The sequence below is a fragment of the Brassica rapa genome, chromosome A07 (assembly GCF_000309985.2).
Source record: "Brassica rapa cultivar Chiifu-401-42 chromosome A07, CAAS_Brap_v3.01, whole genome shotgun sequence".
Lineage (NCBI taxonomy): Eukaryota > Viridiplantae > Streptophyta > Magnoliopsida > Brassicales > Brassicaceae > Brassica > Brassica rapa.
In genome coordinates, this window is record NC_024801.2 from 20,586,765 (window position 1) to 20,604,208 (window position 17,444).

General features: G+C 33.2%; 4 protein-coding genes across 5 annotated transcripts; 2 read left to right on the plus strand and 2 right to left on the minus strand.

Annotated features, from left to right (window-relative positions):
* On the minus strand, nucleotides 1-950 carry LOC103830592 (ethylene-responsive transcription factor 4). Its single transcript, XM_009106404.3, has one exon. It carries the CDS (start codon nucleotides 895-897, stop codon nucleotides 310-312), a length of 588 nt encoding a protein of 195 aa, XP_009104652.1. The 5' UTR covers nucleotides 898-950; the 3' UTR covers nucleotides 1-309.
* Nucleotides 910-2,597, plus strand: LOC103830590 (65-kDa microtubule-associated protein 1). Of its 2 annotated transcripts, none has more exons than XM_009106402.3 (3): nucleotides 910-1,150; nucleotides 1,226-1,430; nucleotides 1,537-2,597. In XM_009106402.3, exons 1-3 carry the CDS (start codon nucleotides 1,091-1,093, stop codon nucleotides 1,548-1,550), a joined length of 279 nt encoding a protein of 92 aa, XP_009104650.2. In that variant the 5' UTR covers nucleotides 910-1,090; the 3' UTR covers nucleotides 1,551-2,597. The 2 variants fall into 2 exon arrangements, with proteins under 2 accessions (XP_009104650.2, XP_009104651.2); XM_009106403.3 differs by having other exon boundaries at nucleotides 1,226-1,404.
* A 2,738-nt stretch (nucleotides 2,598-5,335) lies between these two features.
* Nucleotides 5,336-10,899, plus strand: LOC103830593 (trihelix transcription factor GT-2). The gene is given in 5 exon segments (XM_009106405.3): nucleotides 5,336-5,565; nucleotides 5,824-6,690; nucleotides 6,692-7,023; nucleotides 7,026-7,061; nucleotides 7,064-10,899. Coding segments are annotated over 5 exon segments (1,632 nt in total). The 3' UTR covers nucleotides 7,231-10,899.
* A 1,486-nt stretch (nucleotides 10,900-12,385) lies between these two features.
* On the minus strand, nucleotides 12,386-15,121 carry LOC103830594 (trihelix transcription factor GT-2). Its single transcript, XM_009106406.3, has 2 exons — nucleotides 14,649-15,121; nucleotides 12,386-14,160 (listed from the first exon to the last, which is right to left on the minus strand). Exons 1-2 carry the CDS (start codon nucleotides 14,909-14,911, stop codon nucleotides 12,582-12,584), a joined length of 1,842 nt encoding a protein of 613 aa, XP_009104654.2. The 5' UTR covers nucleotides 14,912-15,121; the 3' UTR covers nucleotides 12,386-12,581.
* Nucleotides 15,122-17,444: the final 2,323 nt, after the last annotated feature.

Here is a 17,444-nt window from a genome sequence, read left to right on the forward strand (position 1 = left end):
GGGCGTAGCCCGGGTTAATCCCTAGTCTATACTATATTAAAAGGAATATATGAGCTCCATTGAGCCTATCCACGTCAGCTGAAAAAATCAACCAATCAAAAGTTTATGTTTTGCCACGTCATTTTTCATTCACTCGAAATTCTCCGCTTCGTCTTTCTCCAAATCGCAGAGCAAACCTCCGTTCCAACACTTCTGATTCTCCTTTGCCGTTTCATAAATTTCATGTGTTTATCATAACCCAAACGACATGAATCTGTTCTCCTCCCATCAGCTCCATAATTATATATCTCCCTTTTTTGCTTCTCCCCTTTATTCTATCCACCAATCAAACTCTACGGCCGAAGACGAATCAGAATCGCTCTGCCCCCCACAAGCCACCTTCGTCGTAACATGCATCACCGGCGACCTACACGCCAACGACATCGGAGGCTGAACAGCACGAACGCCGTTCCCGATTCCCATAAGGTCCAAATAATACACAGGACGCGCCATCAGGATCTGGTAACACGCGCCTCCTCTGCCGCCAAGTCTAAGCTCAAGCTGCGGCAGAACAATATCAGAAGTCGCCGGTGTAGCTGCCGGAGGTGAAGCGCAATAGAGGGTGCTGGTCTGGCTTGGGCTACGCTCAAAACCGCCGACGGAAACGTTCTCGCTCAGCTCGATAAAGTTAGGAAAATTAGTCTTGGCTTTAGCACCACGAAATTCACGCGCCGCCTTATCATATGCACGCGCCGCCGCCTCGGTGGTATCGAAGGTTCCAAGCCAGACACATGTTTTCTTGCCCGGACCTCGGACCTCAGTGGCGTAACGACCCCAAGGACGCTTCCTAACGCCTCTGTAACGAATCTCCATGGCGTTACTGTGAACCGGTTCAGGTTTCAAACCCATCTTGACCATAACTAAAAATTGGATAGAGAGAGAGTGGTGGTGGTGGTGTGATAATTGAAGGTGGAAGAGACAGGAAAGATGGTAGTTTATATAAGGTTATGTGAATCTGAACATGGTAATTAGCAGGCTCATTGCTGAGCTTGGGAAGAGGAACACAACACGTCTTTTGCATATGATCGTGTTCCTCTGCTAGCTATGTTAGATGAGTACAGTATGCTTACTGCTTAGGCAAGAACGAGAATATGAGAAACGGAGGCTGAGGGTAAAGTTCATTACTTCTACTCTATATATAGTGAACGTGACATGCGATAAACCCATGTTTTGTCTTAACAAACAGGAACAAAAGAAAGTTCAAGAACAGCCACACGTGGAGCAAGACACTGCCTTCAGCACCAGGCCAAGCCCTGCGAGACCGGTGAGTGCAAAGAAACCGGTGGGGGCACGAGCTAGCAACGGAGGAGCCAATGGAAGGCCAAACCGGCGTCTGTCTTTGAATGCAAACCAGAACGGAAGCAGGTCTGTTGCAAAGGAAGGAGGGAGAAGTGTGTGTAATTTTGCTTTTGTAAACTTGAAAATTTCTATATATATTCATAAGCTAAAGCTCCAACCTTATTATGATTTATTTTTGTTTTTTGTCGTTCTTTTCAGTTGGTGTATTATAGGATGACGGGAATTTTATTTTTGAGCTTGATGTTGGAATGAAAAATGGCTGCATTGACCTTGGTTTTGAGGACCAACCAGACACTGTCACATTCTCTGAAGGTTATCAAGATATCAGTAGGAGTGGCATCAAACAGGAGGGCTGTGAATCTGGAGTTTGGCACTATAATATAAGGATGCGGCCAAATGTGACAGCGCCACCATGATCATGAGTCTCAAGGCCACTATTCAGTCCTCTTGGCCTGTTTTAGAAGCAGCACGGGCTCGAATGGTCTGATTGACCAGTTAAATCTTTGCAGAGTGCTTTCTTTGTTTGGACAACTCCATCTCCCTTCTCTGCAGAGTCAAAGAGTAATAACATTGATTGTAGGGAAGGAGACAAAGTGGAGAATCTGAAGAGTTGGTAAACGTACTTGCATAACCTGTTCATAGATGAGACGAAGCTCAAGACCAATAAAGAATCCACCATCCGCTGTGTTTTGTGCTTCCAGATGTGGTTTAACCGCAACTCTAAATCTCTCAAACCCAGAGCTGTCGTTGAAGAACAAAGCGGTGAGGGCCGTTTGATTTCGCGGTTATCTCTGCCATTGACGCTTGCGATTATATATAGGGTATCAAGCCGGGGGAATCGAGTAAGTTTCATCCGTTGGGTTGATGTAGTTAAGGTTGATGCTTTATGACTGAATGTGGTGGGAGAGAGACCTTAAAGTGGTGAATCTATGCAACTTGGTTTGGGGTTAGGGGTGAAAGATTAATTGGGCTGAGGCTGCCGTGAGATGGGCTTCGAGTAAGTTAATTGAAGTTGTTGCTCTTGATTCAGATGTTCCTTGGTAGTTACGTGGGTTGGTGTTTGAACAAGAAAAGTAACATATGCCACACACAACAAAACTGTCTATGTGATGTGTATATAAGGCATAAGTGTATGTATATTACAGGAATAAAGTGGAAACTCAGTGATATGTTTTTTTTTTCCAAATAGATTAGGGGTCTGGATGTACATTTTTGTGTTATCAACTTTTATGTACATATACTAATGGCATTTTCATATATTCTTATTAGTTATCAACTTATCATATGTCAAATAAATTAAATTTAGTTGCTCAAACAAAAAAAATTATGGCATACGAGTCTAAAGCCAAATTAGGGTTCTTCCTAGAATTTTGTTAATTTCACGATAGAGTAAATTGTATTTTTTTTAACACATAGAGTAAATTGTATATCAACTATAAATACATAGAGAGATTGTACCTTTATTTTGTATATGTAATCTACAATTATTATTTCTTTTATTTTTTAAGAAAATGCTGAAAAATTAGATTTTGGATTTTCTAATTCTAAAACATCTGAATAATATTTGTGAGAGAAACAATTATTATAAATGTTCTTTTGGTTTAATTCTATAAAATAAAATAAAAAAATGAATTTTGTGTGTAACTTAAATGACAAAACCAAAATGCACTTTCCAAAATTAAACATCCTTTTCTTTTGTCTTTTCATATGTAAACATCCTTACCAAATACTTTGGTTTGGTGAGCTTCTTTTTCCGTTGAAAAAAAAGCTTCTTTTTCCAACATAAAAATATTTACATTTACTTATATTCTTACTATTATCATTTTACATTGAGTTTTAATCCAGATTAATATTTTAGCTATAGCTAGATTGTAAGATTTTTTTTTTGCTTATAACTAAACAAATAATATAGTAATAATAATTTCTGGAAAATATAGTAATAATAATATTTTCATAGAGTTTTCAGTGTATTTATAACATTCAAAAATTTTAGAAGTTTTTTATTTACAGAAATGAGTATTTAAATAAGCTTTACTTAGTACAGTTGTAAAAATAGATTATAATCATAAGAAAATATATTATAAAATATTAAATAGCATATAAATAAAAATATAAATATGATACAAATAATACATATAACAAAGACATATGTGATGTGGAGATTACAAATATATTTTCCTAATAACCTAAATTTGTAAGAAAAGATATTTTTGATAATGGCTAAGGTTTAACAAATTCTTTATTTATTTCGCATTTGTTCACCATTCCATACATAGTTTAGATTAAAAAAATAAATTGTAAGTTTTACTCATTTCTAATTCAATTTCTAATTATATTTTTATAACATAAAAATAATATATTGTAATATATTTATTAAATACAACATTATTTGTAATATAGTGTATGAAGTTTAACAAAAAATATTAAAGACACGAAGTAAGAAAAAAACTAAATCACTATTTTTTCAATGTAAATTAAAATAATGGGTGTGATTGGTAACCATAGTATGAACATTAAGAATAAATAAGAAAATAATAAATATGAATAAAATTTTGGGAATGATGAGGATTGATGGTTTCTTATCAAAATTAACAAAGAACAATTTTGTATTATAATTCTCTACAAAAAAAAAAGAATAAAAAAAACGAAGAGGAACAACTATTCCTTATAAATGGCAATTTTTATAATGAACGTTAAGGAATGTTGTGTTCTTCTTCTCATTCCATTGGTCACCAGTCACCTCCACTAAGGCTATATCAAATTAGAAATAATTTGTATTTTCAATTTGTGATATTAGTACAAGATTTTAGAATTTTTTTACTGGAAATGAAAAAGTAATAAGAAAATAATATTTTTGGATCATAGTTTTGGACTAAAATATATTAAAAACTCCCCTAATTGGTATACAAAAAAATTTGGATAATTCCATACATATTTTAGATAGTAAAAAAATTGTAAATTTTACTCGATTCTAATTCAATTTTTATAACTTAGAAGTAATATATTGTAAAAAATATTAAATAAAATGTTATTTGGATACACCCGGACATAGCCCGGGCAAAATCTCTAGTGGTGATAATCAGATTAGAAAGTAATGTGTCGAGCCTAGGCTCAAGAGTAGATAGCAAATAACACACAGGCCTAAAATTGTATGAACTTGGCATGATGAATAGGGTTGACTAAAATATACGAATATTATGCATTTTTAATTACAAACTTAATAGTTGACAAAAAAAAAACTACAAACTTAATAACTTGAATACTCAAAAGTTACAATTTGGATATGACTGTATAGCTCTTTTAGAGTAAAAGTTTGAAGTAAAAAATGTGTTGTTCTAAATCCCTCTAAATTTTACCAATTAGGTGAAAAAAAAAATTCAATTTCGCTGAAATACTTTCTCTTTTCTGATTTACATCAATATTTTCTCTTCATTTTATCAAGAAAAAAAACTTTAGTAATATAAATATAACAAATATATTTTCCCTTCTTTCGTCTAATTTTTCTGGAACTTTTCATTTTTGCTCTCTGCATTGGTCTATCATTATTACTCTTATATTTTACCAATCAGACTCTTTGTATTTTCTTATCAAAACCACTGTAAAAACCAGACCGGACGTTTATTCAGCATTGTAACTTTACCAGTCCAACCGTATTTTAAATTTTAATTAAATTTATATTAAGTAACTATATATCTTTATATATATATAACTATAAAATTATTTTTATAAAATTTATATCATTGTAGAATCTAAAGATGATTTGAAAATAAAATGAAAATTTTCAAAATAATATAAAAATAATGAAAAATAATTTATTTAGATAGATATTTAGAAAACAATATGATTTTTTATGAAATCCTTTTAAAATTAACAGTTTTTTAAAAATATATTATTTGAATTTGAGAAAACAAAAATACAGAAAATTCAACCACAACCTTCTTCTCTTCAAACTCTCCTAATCTCTCTTTGAGAAAAAAATCAGATTCGAGTTTTAAGTATGTCTGGAAACTCTTCAGAACTGTTAGATAGCTCCGGTGACGGTGGCCTAGGCGGTTCAGGCGAGGAAGAGAAAGATATGAAGATGGAGAAAACCGGCGAAGCATGTGGCGGAAGAGGAAACCGGTGGCCAAGACCGGAGACTTTGGCTCTCTTGAGAATACGTTCGGTGATGGATAAAACCTTTCGTGACTCCACTCTCAAAGCTTCCTTATGGGAAGAAATCTCCAGGTTTTTGTTATAGTTAATTATGATACATGCATATTTAATACTGAAAAAAAATAAACCGAAATTTTATGATCTTGTGTATACGTTTTACACATTTTGGATGTCTATGTTATCATGTTTTCCGTAGTTTCATTTGAATACTCATGTACTATGTTTGTAGATATCCAAAAGTCTAATTAAAATTTTAAAATAACTATCTAGGAATAGGTTTGTTTTTTTTTTTTTGCTTTCTTATGGTTTTCTTATTTGATAAACAATTAGGAAAATGATGGAGCTTGGTTACAAGAGAAGCTCAAAGAAATGCAAAGAAAAGTTCGAGAATGTGTACAAGTACCACAAACGTACCAAAGATGGTCGTACCGGAAAATCCAAAGGCAACACGTACCGGTTTTTCGATGAGTTAGAAGCTTTTGAGACTATCAATTCCTATCCACCTGGATCCAAGTTCCAACCCGCAAAACCTCCGGCAGCAGCGGCCACGACCACAAGGCAAATGTTCCATCTGGATGTGCCCAAAACCGCCTCTAATCAACAGGTTAGTGTGAAACCCATCACCACAAACCCTACCTTCCTTGCCAAGCAACCGTCTTTAACAACACATTTCCCCTTTTATAACAACAACCATTCAACTAAGGTTGATGATACTGGTTTTAAACCAACTTCGAGTGACTTGTTAAACAATGTATCATCATTGAATCTTTTTTCGAGATCAACTTCTTCATCTGACGAAGAAGAAGATCAGGAAAAGAGATCGAGGAAGAAGAGGAAGTTGACAAAAGAGTTGATGGAGAAACAAGAGAAGATGCATAAAAGGTTCTTGAAAGCTTTGGAGACTGGCGAGAGAGAGAGAATCTCAAGAGAAGAAGCTTGGAGGGTCCAAGAGGTAGAGAGAATCAATAGTGAACACAATACACTAGTCCATGAGAGGTCTAATATTGCGGCTAAAGACGTTGCAATCATATCATTCTTACAAAAAATATCAGGAGGACAACAACAACCACATCAGCAGAATTATAAAGTATCACAAAGGAAACAATATCAAAGTGAACAACATTCAATTACATTTGAGAGCGAAGAGACAAGTCAGGTTGTACTAGATACAACAATAATGAAGATAGGGACTTCCAATGGCATCTCCTAGTTCTTCAAGATGGCCTAAAACTGAGGTCGAGGCCTTAATAAGAATAAGAAAGAATCTTGAAGCTAACTATCTAGAAAACGGTACTAAGGGGCCGTTATGGGAAGAGATCTCTGCAGAGATAAGAAGATTCGGATACAATCGAAGCACGAAACGATGCAAAGAGAAGTGGGAAAACATCAACAAGTACTTCAAGAAAGTCAAAGAGAGCAACAAGAGACGACCCCTTGATTCCAAGACATGCCCTTGTTTTCACCAGCTAGAAGCGTTGTATAACGAGAGGAACAAAACTGGGCCACTACCAATATTGCCTCTATTGGTTAACCGAGACAGTTTCTTCTTTCACAAGAAACGAAGGCTGAGTGACTAATCAGAGGGACAAAGTTGATAATAAAGAAGGAGAGAGCGGGGAGGATGATTACGAAGATGAAGAAGAAGAGGGCGCAGGAGACAATGAGATAAGTGAGTTTGAGATTGTGTTGAACAAAACATCTTCACCTATGGACATTAACAATAATCTTTTCACCTAAGTGGTTTTGTATAATATTTTCTTTTATATACACGTCTGATAAACTCCACAATGGGGTATACAAAAAGAACATAATAAAACAAATGTAAGTAAATGGCTTGATTTTCTAGTTTATAGTATTCCTTAATTTCCGTGGTCTTTAATAGAGTAACTAAATTCGTTGATTTTTTTTTACCAAGTCTATCTAATAATAGAACCACAAGACTCAATGGTGTAAAACTTGAATAAAAGTTGGCTCAATTGGTTGGGAGAAGCCAAGGGTAATCAAACATTCATCTATATCCATAGGTACCCGACATATCTAATAAAATCTTGGACCTACGGATTAAATTGGGTCGTCCTTTTCATCATTTTCTTTCTTTGGAGTGTTATGATTTATATGAAATTTAACTTTGCATTTTTTGTAAGAATTTCGGATATATCAGTTTAGCTCAAATCATCTAATCAAAAGTATCGTCCGTGTAGTTGATGGCGTTGGTGCGTTTCTTTCTGTAATATGTGCCTACATACCACGAGGTAGACCCAACAAACACACATTATATTCGAATTAGTACAGTAGAATAAATAAAAAGGACTACAATATATTTTTGTAACATTTTACTAATAAATCTGATTAATCAAAATGATAGCTTAATTAAAAATTGTACAGAATGGGAAAATATGGATAAAATTACACAAAATAATAGAAATGAAGGTAAATAAAGTGCATAAGTTGTTTTTAAATGGTCCATATATTTATTTAATCAGAAGGAGATTATGCAAATTTTGATTAGTTGAATGGCTTTCTTCAGTCGATAATATGTTACCATCTGAAGCATCCGAAGCTAAACATTTGAGACAGTAAAACAAGAATGATTTATTTTTGTTTTGTTTTAAGAACTTGATTGATATTACAATATTGAATATAAGCGACATATGTAAATTTTACAACTGCGAAAACATAGGTTAGAGATGTTCCGTTGGATTAATTAGAGTCATAGACAATAGACTTTTGCTCCTCGACGCCATGAGAAATCATCTGCCCAAAACTTCTTTATGTCCCCCTCAACGAAATGTTGACCTTTTTCGTGTTAAAACAAAAGTAAAAGCTAACTTTGATATTATGCTACGCACAAACTCATTTTTTAGAAAGAAAACTATATATAGCAAAAAAGAATCAATATCTTTTTTAGATGTCACTTTCCTTTGGGTTAATTAAAGGAAAATTTTCCATAACGTCTTTCACTGAAAATTGGGTTACAAATTACAAGATAACTATGTTTTCCTTAATACTCAAGAGCTCATCAATTTCAAAGGATTCAGGAAATTATGATCAGTATATATACTCTATAATATTCTTGTTTTCCCACAAACGATCGTGAAAGCTCATATATTATTTTTTAAAAGTTTATATAATTTTTAAAAATAAACTTTTATGTTTGAATCTACATTTAGTGTTGGTTCGTCATCATTGTTAGCCCCTCAAAAAAAAAATTCAAATATAAATTATAAAACATTCATGGAAACGGAAAAGAAGAAGATTCCGTTTCTAATAATTAGCCACCATTCTTTCTCACATATCATTTTTCCTTTTACATGCCATTTCAGATTTTTGAAGTTGCATTTTTATTTTTGGTAGCAGATTTAATCTTCTGCAATTCTAGTACACATATATAATTAGACCGTGGCAGATTTGTTCTTACTTCTCATGCAAAAGCTCTTGGTTTTTTCTTGGGTGCAAATCATCTTATTGATTAAATTATAGTATATAACAACTATAAATGACATTTTATGGGATTGGGTGGAAAAATAGGGTGGAAAAAAATGATTCGAGAATAATATTTTGAGATAGAGCGATCAAATGCTGCCCACTAGTTGATTGCTGTTCGTGGAGGTACTTACTCGGTGCCACAAATTGTTCGAATTCATTACAAATATATGGTCTAAATCTACATATTACAAAATTTCCTGGAATACTCTTGCAAGAATAATGACTCATCACGGTACGAATAATCTTAAAATTTGTATATTGAATTATATGGTGGTACAGTTTACTTTACAAAACGCCATATACTCTAAAAATTTATAGTTTTCTTTCAACGTATCTAGTGTAATAAAGGATCTTCGGGAGGAAACGGACCTTCATGATCACAAGTTTAAGTGTTTATGATAGGAAAGAAACGAAATTAATTAACATGTTTGGGACCCTTATAAGTTATAACAAGAAACTATGAGTACTCAAACCAGTTCTCACAAAAGAAAAAAAACTATGAGTACTCAAGACTCACAACTTCGTGGTTAACAGTACAAAATAATTTGTTGTATGGGTTGGAGAGAGCCGTTCCTCAGAGAAACTTTTATGAACATAATTAATTGATCTAATTGTATGGGTTATTGACAAAAGAAAAACAACAAAATAATAATTTCATAAAAAGTGTTACTCAACGAGCTAAGGATAACTAATTATATACTACATAAAATGCGTTTGACAAATTCCATTTTCTTTTACATGTAAAATCACAATTTCTTACTTTGTTTAATCTTAGGTTGGAATGAAAAAGAAAACCCAAAATGTTAAAATTGATTTTCAAGTTCTGAACATATTGGATAATTTTGGTTAGCAAAAATTATAAATATTTTAAAATTTTACACTTATTTTCTGTATTATGATCTGTAAATTTAATCTGAATTAATCGAATCAATCCAACAACTGAACCCGGTCAAATTTCAAACTGAATCGGAGTTATTATAAAAGGAAACCTCATTACACCTCTATGTTGAGATCGTATGAAATTGATAGCGAGATAGTAATTAGTAGGTCTCTTGGTGAGAAATTATTACCCTCGCAATGAAATTGAAAACTGATCCAAAATATCTTCTATACTTTAAAAATAACATCCAATAATTTGTGGACGTACTAAATATTTCATACATCAACTTTATATATCCGTGGACTAGTGGCAGATTTTAATTTTAACTTAAATAAGGATACCTATATTTTCAAGATGTCCTTTTCGTGTACTATAAAGTCTACTTATCTTCTTTAATCATTTTCAAAACTCGCAATTTCGAATTAGTTTAAACTTTAGTGAGATAATTTAATTCAACGGTACAAACTGAGACTTGCTTGTGCGCTGCTTGAGAAGATACTTTTGTAGAAAAAGAAAAACGTAAACAAGATAATTAGCGGTTGTTATCCGACCCATATAAACAATAACACACACCAAACGTATTAAAGCAGGGCTCACATTAGTCACATAATATTGTAGTGTAAGAGACGAACAAAAGTTATAATTACAGTGACGTGGGCGTGTTCCTTTCTCCGAATGTTGGCAAAGAGCCTGTAGATTATTGTCTAGGTTTTAAAGTCATAAATAAATAATAAAAATTGATCTTTCCATTTCACATTACGTGTTGTATTATCACTACTTATCAGTTTCAAAATAGTTATCATTCTTAGATTTTTAATATAAAATCTGACGCAGAATACCTAGTTTAATTTTGTATACCATACATTTGTATTTCTGTGAGAGTGCTAAAACATATTTTGTAAAGTATGGAAGATAATAAATGTTTTTTTTACAATAGACTCGATGACATAATCAAATGGCCCAAAATTCTTCATCCCACTTCTAGATTGCCTGGATTCGAACTCCCATATTTAGAAGTAAGATACGAACGGCCATTTAGCCAAAAAAAAAACTAACTCATGGTTATCTAAATAATGATTTGTTCATTTTCAAAAATTAATGAGTAAACTCTCTCTATATCAAAATAAGTGGGTTTTAAAGTTTTTGCACACAGATTAAGAAATTACAAAATTTTATTCAATTTTTTTTTCTAGTTTGCATAAAAACAACAATAATTATAGATAATTCAACCAAGAAAAAATCATACTACTAAATATAAAAAGTCAAAAACATTTAACTGTATTTACTTTTTACATAAAAACTTGAAAATATCACTTAAAATGAAACAATTTTTTCTCTTAAAACACCACTTAAAATGATACGGAGAGAGTAATATATAAGGTTACCGTGTCAGTCGAATGATTATGGTTTGAATTCACTGCAATTTCAATCATAATTTGCCACTCTAACAAGCCTAATTCACATATTTTAGTGATTATCTGAACCTTTTGTTTTGCTGAAGATGATTATCTCAACTACCACATGCATGGAACTCGCAATTGTTTTGTTTTTTAAAACTAGTAGTATGTTGTTTTGCAAACATAGAATAAAACCCATAAATTTATCAACAAGTATATATACATATATACTTACTTAACGTACAAATTATGGTTCCCGCAGAAGTAAATTCAGACTAACCACGTGTTACTCTACGTGTTTCACCAAGTTCGGATTTCTCAGTGTTAACATGTGCAGAAACTATATGACATGTTGAATGTTCATACCAAACTTCAATAATGAGTTAAAAATTTGTTCTCAACATCTATTTAGAACAACTAAAATCACATCGCGTATGATGTGCTCGTTAATCGTTTAAGATTAGTCCATGAGTGAGTGTTTGTGTACATATATGAATAAGTAAGCATACGAGCATATGCATAAAACGTCACGATCATCGGTAGATACATCAATGATCAATCGTTGGTTAATACAGATCTGGAAATGCGACGAAACATGTGGAAATTAATCATGACAGAACGAATCATCGTCTTTAAATAAGAGTTTTGTATACATCGTTGGATCTGCCACATGCGAATTTACGAATAAACCCCTTACGAAAGAGAGTTACGTTATTTAGGGCAACGAAGAGAACAAGACAGAGAAGGAGATGAAGATTCCTTTTTCCACGTGGACCCCAAACTCCACGCTCTCTCTCATTGTGTGCATGTGAAGTTGGCATCTTCTTTTAAATTATAATATAAAGTTTTTATTTTATTTATTTTACCAAGGAAACTGTTACTGAAAAGGGAAAAGGATGAGCAACTCTCGTCTCTCAGTCCCACCTCCCCTATTAATTCTTTATTTTATTTATTTTTATAATGTAAACAAAACAATAACAATAATATGTAAAAAACAAATACAGACAACAACAAAAACCATTCATTTAAAAGGATTTAAAAACATTACAAGTTACAATTTCAATTATTTGTTTTTAAACCCCACATTGTCCCCATCTCTTACCATTACTTATTTATTTATCGCAAAAAATAACTAAATCACATGTATTAAATTTTGTTCCAACATATTATTTTTTTCTCAGTATAACTTAAAAATCAAAGATAAAAAAAGAAACCACCCCTTTCCAATATTTAAATTCGCTTCTTCTGTATCAAAACTTTAAAAATATTACTACTAATCTTTCAAGTTTCACCACAACCCACTCGAACCCGAATCATCATCCACATCACATGTTATTCGTCGGCTTGTTGTTGTTGTTGTTGTTGTTATTGCTCGGCACAAGCTCAAACTCACCTCCTTCCTCTTCCTCATTCTCTTCGTAGTCTTCCTCCTCGTCGTATTCTTCTCCATCTGTGCCTTCTTCATCATCAAAGTTCTTATCCAACGGCTGAGGAGGAGGATGTTGATCAGGTTGAGCCGTTGCAGCAACTGTACTCGTCATTGTAGTAGTTGCCATTGCGGGAGGCCATTGTTGCTCCGGTTGGACCATCAAAGGAACCGAATTATCCGGTTTAACTAAACCGGAAGTTGAGGAAGAAGATGCAATAACATTGTTACTAGTGTGGAACTTGTTCCTCTCCCTATATAAAGCATCAAGCTGGTGAAAGTAAGGACAAGTCTTGGAATCTTCAGGGCGTTTCTTGTTGCTCTCCTTGACTTTCTTGAAATATTTGTTTATGTTTTCCCATTTTTCTTTGCATCTCTTTGAGTTCCTGTTGAACCCTAAACGTTTCATTCCCGCTGATATCTCTTCCCACAACGGTCCTTTTGGTCCGTTCTCTTGATACTTTGAGTCAAGATTCGTCCTCAGCTTTATCAATGCCTCTATCTCCACTTTCGGCCACCGCGATGAGCTCAATGCTCCTGCCGCGGAGGCCGACACTGGAGTCATGTTCTGATCACCGTTGTCTGTTTTGGAAGTGTCTACGGTCGGTGTCACTGGCTGTGTCGGCTGACTAATTGGAGGAGGTGGCGGTTGAGGCGTTTGCTGGTTGTTGTTATTATTAACCTGCATTTGCGATGGAGGCTGTTGCGGTTGCGGTTGTTGTTGCGGAATTGATTGACCTTGAGGGTTCGGTTTCTCAGATAGTTTCTGAAGAAACGCCATAACCGCGGCGTCTTTTGCCGCGGACATGGAGCGTTCTTGAGCTAAGATATCGCGTTCACGGTTGATACGAGCAATCTCTTGCACTCTCCAAGACTCTTCTCTAACCAACCTCTCGTGCTCTCGCTTCTCGACAGCTTCCAAGAACTTGCGTTGAAGCTCCTCTTGCTTATCAACGACCTGTCTCGTTAACCGCTCGAAAAACTCTTTCCATTTTCTCTTCCTTTTCTTCTTCCTCGTCATGGTTGTTCCGTCGCCAACCTCGACGTCAGAAGACGTCGAATGAGAAGAAGATGTTGAATCATCCGACAGAAAGTCTCCGGAGATGTTTGGGAACGAAGGTACGTTCACAGGCTGAGTATAAGGAGGAAGGGTTGTGTTTGTTATCTGCGGTGTAATAGTTGTTACCGGAGGAGGAGTGGAGAACATGGAGCTGTTGTTGTTGTGCGGTCGTAGAGGCGGCTGCGGTTGAAGCGGTTGCGGTTGAGTCTGTGGTGGTGGTTGTTGTTGTTGTTGATGATGGAGGGAAGAGGAGGTTGGTCGAGTCTCGAGAGCTTCTAATTGATCAAAGAACCGATAAGTTTTGCCTTCGGACTTTCCGGTACGGCCTTCTTTGGTTCGTTTGTGGTATTTGTAAACGTTTTCAAATTTCTCTTTGCATTTTTTGGCGTTTCTTATGTAACCAAGCTCAGCCATTTTCCTGAGAACAATATAAACATAGTTAATTTAAACTCACGATTACAAAAATTCATATGGATTTTTGCTCATGAAAAAATCATGAATATATTGTTTATTTAAATAAAATAAAATTAGTAAAATGAGAATATATATATATATATATATATATATATGTATATATAAGTATATAGTTGAGAAGTGGATCAATCAGCATGAGTTTGAGTTTGTGAAAGACTTCGCCTTCTCAGTCTCATGAATAAAACATGACTCAACTTACTTTATCTAGTTTAACAGTTAATCAATTAAAGTAAAACCGAATCTGGGAAAATTAACATTACAAAAACCAGATCTTTAAACTCCTTCAGTTAAAAAAAAAAAGAGAAGACAAGCTTATGTAATAATCATTCCAAATTAGATCAAAATCACCAATGATTTAGAAAAAAATAAAATAAAACAAAGAGTGGAATAGAGATTTTTTCCAGAAAAAGGAAATGAATAAAGGAGACGCACCTGGAAACCTCTTCCCACAAGGGTCCTTTAACGCTAGAGTCTCGAAACGCTATTCCCATGTCAGATCGTATTTTTAGCAGCGCAAGCGTTTCCTGCCGCGGCCACCGGTTTCCTCCAAAACCGCGGTCGTTCATCTCTTCCGACACCTCAAAAGCTCCAACCGTTGCTGCAGCTGCCGCAGCTTCTGTAGCGGCTGAATCGTTCGATGGTGGAGGTGTAGCTGAGGTTACGGCTGTGGTTGTAGTACCACCCAGCTGCATCATCTTTAACAGTTTTTTTTGTTTTGTAAAAAAAAATTCTCCTCTCTCTGTCTTTGAAGGAGAAGTTACAGAAATGAAAAATAAAAATAAAAAGGGAAAAAATAAAAATTCATAGAAGAAAGAGAAAAAATGGGAGAGAGAGAGAGTTTACATGAGGAAGAAGAGTGAAATCTCCAGGCGCAGGGTTTTATGGAGTCAGAGTTTGTAAATACCTAAAGTTGTTTTTTCTTTTTATATTTCTTTTCTCTTTCTGTGATGGATCTGCTTGTTACTCTCAAGGAGCTTGAAAATATTTACATTACAACTCCCTACGTTTTACCATAAATCGCATATATTATGATTTTAAAAATACTATTAAATAAAAAATTAATATAATTTTTAATAGATACAATAATACAATTAACTGATTACATATTTTTTTTGGCAAAGTTAAAGTTTACATTGATAAGTGAAAACATCTATATAAGTAATAAAAAACATCTTACATATTAAAATAGAGGAAATATCTTTTCTTACCTATTTAATTCAATTTTTATCACTTTTCATTGATGTTTTTTTTCCTTTGTTTGAGGCAAAATGAAATCTTCGTAACTTCTCTCTTTCATATTCCAAATGTTGAGTAAATAAGCGATTTAATTTACAGTGTATTTCCGTAACAAACTTTTTATATTATGATTTACATTGGTGAGTTATACACGCTGATATATCTAATAGGTTATATATTGCTGACTTTTATTTTTACTTTTCTAAAATTAATGTGACATTTTCTACATATGATAAAACTATAATAAAAATTATATATTTTAAATTAAAACTTATTTTTAATATAAAATGGCTAAAAAATTATATATTTTATATTAAAACTTATTTTTAATATAAAATGGCTAATACATGTCTATTGCAAAAGTAAAGTGTTATGTTAAATACAATAAATAATATGATTAAAACTTGCAATTTGTAGTAAAGCGAATTATATTATCGTTATACTGTTACCTAAATTCAATAAATTGAAGATAGATTGAAATATACATAAACACTGTTTTTCTATTGTAATAAGAAAAGGAAAGAAAACAGAGCAACGGTGTAATGTTAAGACAAGAATTTATACGGAAGAAACTGAAGCTTTTTAGCCAATTTATTTTCAGAGATCTATTGACAGCTGCACATAAAGACGGTGGTGATTAGTTGGTTTTTGTCCGTCCAGCAAAATTGTCTTAGAAAGCGGCTTTTAATCTCAAGCATTCAATTTGTTTTAGTTTCAGGCTTATGACTTTCATAAGGACATTACCCTTGGTTAATAATGGAAAAGAAATGGGATTTTTGGTGTAAGATAATTTTTCAATCAAAATGTTTATATAAACAAATTTTGTATAGTGGAAGTTTTAGGTAAAATAAGATAAAAATATATTGAAATAGTTTATATACTACTATTTGTGATATTTTATCATTTTTAGTTCTTCTGTAAGAATAAGAGGTTAATCGTAAAAAAAATTAGGTGTCTTGACATTTTTTTAAAAGCTGGAGATGAGGATCAACTTGCTTTTTGGAACGTATTATTCGAAATTACTATGTAGACCCTAACGTGGATCCCATTGACCTTTAATCATTGAGGGTTACCTAGCTATTATATTTTTAGTTAAAAATTTAGATTTATAATTTTTTGGTAAAATAAATTTATAATTAATAAACTAATTCATCCTGATTACTGATCTGGATTTGTCCCCCTCACATTCACATATACAAATTATTCTAATCACCACAAGTACTGATCGCCCACACTCTCTAAACACGGGCTTGATTTCAAATCAATCCTGTGATATGATTTTCTCGACAAATTATTACTATAACCCAAACTAAAGCAATAAAATAATAAATATAAAGGATGATGGGATGTTAGAAGTGAAGTAGTTAGATGTGAGTCGTTTTCTGGATTGAAGTAAATGGTCACCATTTCCCGTTCAGGCCATACATAGCCTCAGTTTATTGATTTTTGTATCATGCTGAACCGATTTGACAGCCGTTATCTAACGTAATTAACTAAATCAATAATTTAAACATGACCCAAACAACCAATTTCAAGAATAAGTAATTTTCTAAATTTATCAGTTTTTAACCCTGCGTTTTAATTTTTCATTTTTTTGTTGGGTTCTCCGAACAAATCCGACTAATCCTTTAGATATGCAAACTTGTGACGCACACACATAACATGTCCATCTTAATATATTTTCTACCTTTTTGTTGAAAACAATTTATATTTACAGTCCTCAATCAATTTTTTTTTTTACAATCCCTAATCATATCTTGTTTTTTTCTCTATCATATCTAGTTGTTGTTGAGCTAACATATTATATTTTACAAATTTTCTATCTTGTTGTCGAGAAAATTATACCTAGTATATTTAAAGTCACAAAATATTAGGGTTTTGGTATAAAGCAACAAGAAGTAATACGATGCAAAAGAGTATATTAAAATATATGTTTTTTGAAAAATATAAGATAATAAATTAATAGTCGAGTTTTGATAGGAGTTGAACTAG